Consider the following 7,965-nt stretch of genomic DNA (forward strand, 5'->3'; position numbering starts at 1 on the left):
CTGACCAAGGGCCTGCAATTGCCGCAAGCCGCCCTGGCCAGCGCCTGCTTGGTTTCCAGCGGGCTAGGCAGTACTTGCTGGCTGCTGGCTGGTCGGTACGCCCAGCACCTGTTGGAAAACCAGCGTGCTGGACAGACCTAGCAGGCTGCTGGGCCGTTGGCTGGCCAGCGCCCGCTGCCTGGCCTGTGGTCTGGGGCATGCGGGGTTGCTGCTGGGTGGCTCGGGCAGCCCTTGCTACCTGTTCTACAGGTTTGGCAGTGGGCTCCACAGCCGGGGTGGGGCACGCCTCGGACTGCCGCAACGGGCCTGTGGTCCAGGGTTGTTCAAAGACTTGATCTTCACCATTTTCCGCATCGAACACTCGTAATCCCACCTCAACATCATCCCAAAGTGGTGGATTAGCAAAATATCGCTCCCATTGCATCCTTCGCTCATCGAGAAGTGATTCTAGATACGGAAACTTGTTTTCAAAAAATTGAACATCACGACTAACAAAGAACTCATTACTCACCGAATCATAAAGGCGCCACCCTTTTTTACCATGAGGATACCCCACAAAAATGCATTTGCGACTCCGAGAATCAAACTTGTCCTTAACACGAGGACGGTTAGCAGCATATGCAAGACAACCAAAATCGCAAACTATCTAATGACGGTGTTTGACCAAATAAAAGCTCATGAGGGGTTTTACCTTTCAGAACCAGAGTAGGTGTGCGATTAATGCGATACACCGTAGTCATAACACACTCACCCCAAAAATACTTGGGCAACTTTGCCTGAAAACGAAGAGCACGGGCCACATTTAAAATGTGACGATGTTTACGCTCAACTCTGCCATTTTGCTGCGCCGTGTCAACACACGACGTTTGATGCAAAATGCCCTTCTTTGCAAAGAACGACCCCAAACTCATAAATTCTTGACCATTATCACTACGAACCACCTTCACCTTCCGGCCAAATTGAGTCTTAGCCATAGCACAAAACTCACGAACCAACTAAGAAGCCTGATATTTACCAACCATCAAAAACACCCAAGTGGAACGAGAAAAATCATCAACAATAGTTAGGAAATAACAAGCATCACAACTAGAAACAATCTTATTCGGATCCCAAATATCACAATGAATTAAATCAAAAATTCCAGATGCTTTATTCATACTTAACAGAAAAGATTTTCGGGGTTGTTTCCCCATAAAACAAATGTCACAATCAAAAGAACAAACTGAGTTACTACTATGAGTACTACGACTACTAGAAACTCCCGAAAGAGAGCTCATAACTTGCATTGACGGATGCTCGAGATGTCTATGCCATAAAAAACTTGCATTTGAAATAACTATTTTGTTCGCTTGCAGATTCCGAGCACGAACCGGACGAAAAATATAGACCCCATCACATTGAACCCCCACTCCAATCAGGTTCCTCAAACTACGGTCCTGAATAATGCATAGCTTGTTAGTGAACATAATAAAATAGCATTGTTTTTCTAATAATTGAGACACAGATAACAAGTTGCATTTAAGAGCAGGAACATATAAAACATTATCAAGAGTTACATTATCAGACAAAATAACTCTTCCTTCCTTCGTTGCCGTCGTGCTCTTCCCATTGGGTAAACCAACAGCCCAAGAGATGTCATGTAAATCAGTGAAAAGATCAATATTACCAGACATATGATTTGAAGCTCTAGTGTCAATGAGCCAATCAATGGAATTATACGTACCAAGTTTGTTGCCATCTGACAAAGAACCAGACTTGGCACCCTTTATAGCAGACATGAATTCCTTCCATTGAGCATCAGAAATTGTAGGAACACTCCCACGATCAGAATCAGAAACCGGCTCATTATTACCACGAGAACTACCAGCAACACCAACAAACTCACCCTTGCCCTTACCATACGACCGACCACCACTACCTCCATGACCACCACGACCTCCACGCCCCCCACCCGGGAAGCCATGAAGCATATAACAGTGGTCCTTATCATGACCATACCTTTTACAATAAGTACACTCCATCCGTTCGGAAGTCTGACCGGAAGTCGTACCTATTGTATTAAAACCAACAGTCGCAGAAGAAGAAGAGGTCTCATGTGCCTCAGACACAGATTGCTTACGCTCATCAGCAATAACCTTAGCATAAGCAGCATTCATAGAAGGAAAAGGATCACTCATCAACAAAGTAGACACCACAGAACCAAACTTCTTAGGTTCCAAACCAAGACAAAACCATTCATCAACAAAGTAGACACCACAGAACCAAACTTCTTAGGTTCCAAACCAAGACAAAACTGATGCAACAACTCATTTTCATGTCACTTAGCATATTCTTTCGTAGCGGAACAAGTACAAGCAGGCACTTTCACATAACTAGACAATTAATTCTGTAATTTATTCAATTCACCATAATAAACTGCAACAAAACGACCTCTTTGCTTACAATCAGCAATATCATGTTTCAATTCAAAATTACGAGGACCGTTATCAAGAGAATAACGATCACGCAAATCATCCAACAAAGTTTTAGCATCATCAGGAATAATAACAGTAGAACGAATACTAACATCAAGAGTATTATAAATCTAAGCAACAACAGTAGAATTGACAATACCCTATAGACGAAAATCCACATGCTTGGGATCGGGTTGAACAATAAAACCATCAACAAACCCAAGCTTGCTCTTGGACCGAAGGTTGTTGCGAATTGACCTTGACCACTCTTCATAGTTGTTAACAGTAAGCAACACCGGACAAATCACCAATTGAGAACCTTCACTCGGATGAAGATAGTAATCGGTGAAAGGCTCATACTTAGGAGGAGGAGGAGGAGGTGTGTTATCATCGCCCGCCATCGCACCAAATCACGAGCACTACAATAAACAAACAATTATAAACCAACCAAACACACGCACACACTTAGCAGCCCACAAACAAACTCACGAACTGCCTAAACTCTGTACGCACACCAAACACACACATGCACGATACACTTAGCAGCGCACAACACGCTGCCTACACCTCGCTCGCACAAACCACACTAACCTGCATACGCACAGCATACCTATACGCACACACCCGTAGCATTGAACAGAGCAGCACCACGCAAACCAAACGCAGTAGCACACCACAGGGAGCACCGTAACACAGCACGCACAGGGAAGATGCGCACCAAACAGCAACACAACTCACAAATTTAGGATGTGATAGCCTAATTTCGAAAGCTAAACCAGAAAATTAGGGAAATTAGAAACCCTAATTTCATCCAAATAATCGAACCAAAAAAAAAAATTAAAATTTGTGGAATTAAAAAAAATCGAAACCTAATCTCACAAACAAATTAATTTGCGAAATTAATCAAATGAAACCAAGGATAAAAAAGTCTCTAGAAATTAGAGAGGCTGTGATACCATGTTAAAGTAGAGAAATATTGGAGAAAACGGCTTGGCCTTTGCATGGATAATAATCACATATATATACACAATACAATAGGAAACCTAATTAGCCTAAAACTCCTAACAAGATAAACTTAACATAAATACAATATTAACACAAATATAACCAAATCGACTCTAATATTAAAGGCAAAATTGATTCAAATATCAAATTAGGCTCATAAAATCACATAATTTTTCTTCTATAGCAACAAAATTTCTCGTCACGATACTATAATGATAAGTAAAACCAATAATCTACTTTAAGTTGAGTATACTGATAATTAAATTAACGAAAAACCCTAAAATGTGAAATTGAAATTTGATGAATACAAAAAGTTACAGCGTCTTACCTCATAAGCTGCTTCAATAAAGGATAGAGATTCTAGAAGTCGGCTCAATCGAGAGCGTGGAGAGCAGTTTAGGAAACTGATGACATAATGACAGTTAGGTCTACGACTCTACGTCTATACGTTCATCACTTTCTTTTTTTTTTCTGTGTTTTTTTAAGTTATGCCCCCAAACTTCTTCGGTTTCTAAGCTGTGCCCATGCTTTTTCAAATGTCTAAGTTGTGCCCTCAACGTCACTAATTTTTATTGACAATAACCTTTGACGTTAACAACAACTTTTTTTTATTATTTATTTTCTGATTTTTAAATTTTTTTAAAGTGTTAAACCAATTAGAACGGGACACGTGTCAAATTAATAACGCCACGACACCATTGTTGATAAAATAACTTAACTTTCGTTAACGGATATGGCTGTCAAAGGGTATTGTTGATAAAATATGTGAGTTGGAGGGCACAACTTATAACTTTGAAAAAGCATGGGTACAGCTTAGAAAATGAAGAACTTGGGGGGCATAGCTTAGAAAAACCCTTTTCCTTTTTAAAAACGTTCATCACTTTTTCATTTGGAAAATTTGTCAAGAATAAGCCAATCATTAGCTCAAAACAAGCTAATTTTTCGATTAACTCAAACTAAGTCGACTTTTATAAGATACTAGGTTAGGTTCTGTGCCATACACGGTAATAATTCAATAGCTATTTTAAATTATTGCTTTTAAAAATAAATTTATTGTGAAAGAGTCTATTATTAGCCGAATAAATATTTTAAAACACACATATATTATAGGAAAAATTGTCACCATTAATTCTAACTTTGCCTCATCCGCCAATATTAATCCCATCTTCAGTTTATCACTATCACTCCCAACTTTGTACCTTATTAATTTTTATCACCCCAACCGGTCATCCAACCTAATATTACAGGTTACAAGACACGTGTCAGCGTATGATTGGCTTAAAAAATAAAAATTTAAATTAAAAATAAATAAATAAAGTTAAAAAATAAAATAAATAAAATTTTAAAAAACACCTTTTCTCTCCTCCCTCCTCCCCCTTCCCTCTCTTCCCTCTATGGTTCCCCACCACGGCCACCAGCAACCAAACAATGGCATCACTACTTCCCCTTCCCCCACCTCCGTATCATCGCCTCCCTGCCCACCTCCCCGCTTCCCCTTTCCTGCGCACTTCACGCACTCAACAGATCGGCCTGCAACTTCACCAACAACAACCCGTTGCCACCACAACCAGCCCGACCACTTTCCCCTCGGAGCGCCGGTGCCGGTGCTTCCCCGATCACCTCCCCTTTTCTCTTCGATTACCCCGTAAACCAGCCAAAATCCCCTAAATCCTAACCCTAACATTCAAAACCATTGGCAAACCGGCAACGAAATCAGCCACGAAATCGGTCACTAAGGCCGGTTAAGGTAGAAATCAACCATTTAGCCCCAAAACCCGCCGATTTTTGCCGTTTGTGGCCAATTTTGGTGGTCGTTCTTGGCGGGAAGGGGTTGTTTTTGGTGGGAAAACTGTCGTCATGTGGGGCAGGTGTGCGGTGGCTGGGGCAACGACGACACCAGGCCAGGGCAAGGCGGTGGCCAGCGCTTCGGGGGAAGGGGGTTGGCTAGGCGTGGGGGCTGCAGGGCTATCGTTAGGTGGTTTTGGGTTTTTTTTGTTTTTAATTTTTTGTTTTTTAATTTTATTTATTTATTTTTTTAAATATTTGACCAATCACGTGGTGACACGTATGGAAAAAAAATCCAAGTCACAAATTTTAACTTGTTTAACCGGTTGCAAGTCACTTGGGGGGTGATAAAAATTAATAATGTACAAAGTTGGAAATGATAGTGAATAAACTGAAGTTGGGATTAATAACGGCGAATGGAGCAAAGTTGGGATTAATGCTGACAATTTTTCCCATATTATATATTTATATACGGTATATTTCACCAAAACATTTATATCATTTTCTTCTTGTTTAACCAATTGAATATGTTAACAATATGTATTTAACCCATACATAGATCTCCTTTTTACCCACTATTATTCATTCTCTCGTACATTATATTTTTCAATAATCAGCTGGCAAAAAAATACTTTTTCAAATCTTTCCTAGCAAATTTTTCACACATAATTATATACAAAAATCTTTTTTAAAAAATCTTTGTTGAAAAAATGTTAGAGTTGAACATAATAATAATATGTATGTAACAATTTATGTTAAGAATTTGATTTGATTTGATTTTATTTTACTTAAGTTTAATATATATATATATATATATATATATATATATATATATATATATATATATATATAACCAAGTTAAAATGAGAACCAAGGCTATAATAAGAACTAGGAACTAATCTAGGCCCTTAGATCATGTCAATCGGACAATTAACATGCTTCCCGTGTCATTAATGACATTTTCATAATATTTCAATTCTACAAAAGTGATTTCCAGTTCATTTCTAAAAATTAAATGAAAAGTTAGTAAAAGTAAATGAAATCAGTCATAAAGTAAATGAAATTGCCTTAAAAGTTAAAAAAAGTGGGAAAACATTTAAAAATTTGCGAAATTATGAAAATGCCATTAATGAATGCGAGTGAGATGTGAGCCGTTGGATATAGCGTGATTAAAGGCTAAGATTGGTTCCTAGTTCATATTATTCACCTTGGTGCAATTTGAAGGATTTTCTAATCAGGTATGTTTTTTTTTCGATTTTGTTCAAATTTTCATGAAATTCGCATGATGTTCAAGTAGATTTTTGCGATTTTATTTTTGCGATTTTTGTGATTTGATTTTTGCGATTTTATTTATGTGATTTTCTGATTTGATTTTCATGAATTTCGAATGACTTAAAGTCGATTTTTCATTTTTCTGATTTGATTTTCATTAGTTTTCGGCTTAGTGTTGAAACTTCAGTGATTTTAGGGCTGGAATTTCAGTGATTTTAATGTTCGAATATTAGCAATTTTAGTGTTCGAATTTTAGCAATATTAGGTAATTTCAGCGCTACTCTTGATTACTAGGCAATTTCAGCCTTTTTTTTTTGGGTGACATTTTAGTGATTTTTTTGGTTCTTGAAGGCAACCCCCTGTACTATATAGAGAAATTATTTCTTAGTTTCTTAGTTTTTTGGGCAATTTGTGTGCAATTTTTTGGTGTCGTTGTGTGGGTACTGTTGTTGTTTAGTGGCTATGGTGGTGTGAATTTGGTGGTAGTTGTTGGCTGTGATTGGTGGCAAAGGAATGGGAAGGTTGGTGATGTTGGTAGAGGTGGAGAGTTTTGCGTGAAGGAGCAGCAAGGGGTAGGTTGAATTGGGGTGAGTGACGGGTGTGGATTGGAGATGTGGTGTAGGATAACAGAGGGAGTGGTGAAGGTTAAGTGGCTGAGCCGCAGGGGAAAACATAGAAAAAAATTTAGAGCATAGGTTTTGAACCTAGGAAAAATATTTAGAGCACATGTTTAGAACATAGGAAAACATTTAACATAGAAAAAAAAAAATTAAAACATAGGCAGAAAAAAAAATTTAGAACATAGGTAAAAAAAAAATTAGAACATAATCTAAAAAATTAAAACATTAAAAAAAAACTATGAGCAGAGGTTTAGAACATAGGAAAAAATTTAGAACATAAGAAAAAAAAAAGTAGAGCACATGTTTAGAACATAGGGGAAAAAAATTAGAACATAGGAAAATAAATTTAGAAGATAGACAAAAGAATTTAGAACATAGGTAAAAGAATATTTAGATTTTAGAACATAGGAATTGGAGAAAAAATTTAGAACATTGGAAAAAAAAAACTTTAGAACAGAAGTAGACTAAATTTAGAACATAGGAAAATAAACTTTAGAACATAAGTAGACTAATTTAACATAGGAAAATAAGCTTTAGAACACATTTAGACTAAAAAAAAATTAGAACATAGGAAAATAAATTTAGAAGATAGACAAAAGAATTTAGAACATAGGTAAAAGAATATTTAGATTTTAGAACATAGGAATCGGAGAAAAAATTTAGAACATTGGAAAAAAAAAACTTTAGAACATAAGTAGACTAAATTTAGAACATAGGAAAATAAACTTTAGAACATAAGTAGACTAATTTAACATAGGAAAATAAGCTTTAGAACACATTTAGACTAAAAAAAAATTAGAACATAGGAAAATATATTTAGAAGATAGACA

The 7,965-nt window shown here is 37.1% G+C and overlaps 1 protein-coding gene across 1 annotated transcript; it reads right to left on the minus strand.

Annotated features, from left to right (window-relative positions):
* Nucleotides 1-995: 995 nt before the first annotated feature.
* Nucleotides 996-2,854, minus strand: LOC145571201 (uncharacterized). The gene is made up of 3 exons (XM_081630272.1): nucleotides 2,673-2,854; nucleotides 2,443-2,561; nucleotides 996-2,266 (listed from the first exon to the last, which is right to left on the minus strand). The coding sequence occupies exons 1-3, from the start codon at nucleotides 2,852-2,854 to the stop codon at nucleotides 996-998; spliced, it is 1,572 nt and encodes a 523-aa protein (XP_081486398.1).
* Between the last annotated feature and the right edge of the window lie 5,111 nt (nucleotides 2,855-7,965).

Source organism: Chenopodium album, chromosome 12, assembly GCF_948465745.1.
Source record: "Chenopodium album chromosome 12, dcCheAlbu1.1, whole genome shotgun sequence".
NCBI lineage: Eukaryota > Viridiplantae > Streptophyta > Magnoliopsida > Caryophyllales > Amaranthaceae > Chenopodium > Chenopodium album.

What these genes read in the sequence shown, in the direction of transcription:
- LOC145571201 (XM_081630272.1), bottom strand. Translation starts at nt 2,854, where the DNA reads ATGGCGGGCGATGATAACACACCTCCTCCTCCTCCTCCTAAGTATGAG. An exon ending in CGGTCCAAGAGCAAGCTTGG is followed by an intron (nt 2,562 to 2,672) that starts GTTTGTTGATGG and finishes TCTTGATGTTAG; the next exon opens with TATTCGTTCTACTGTTATTA. An exon ending in GAAACATGATATTGCTGATT is followed by an intron (nt 2,267 to 2,442) that starts GTAAGCAAAGAG and finishes GAACCTAAGAAG; the next exon opens with TTTGGTTCTGTGGTGTCTAC.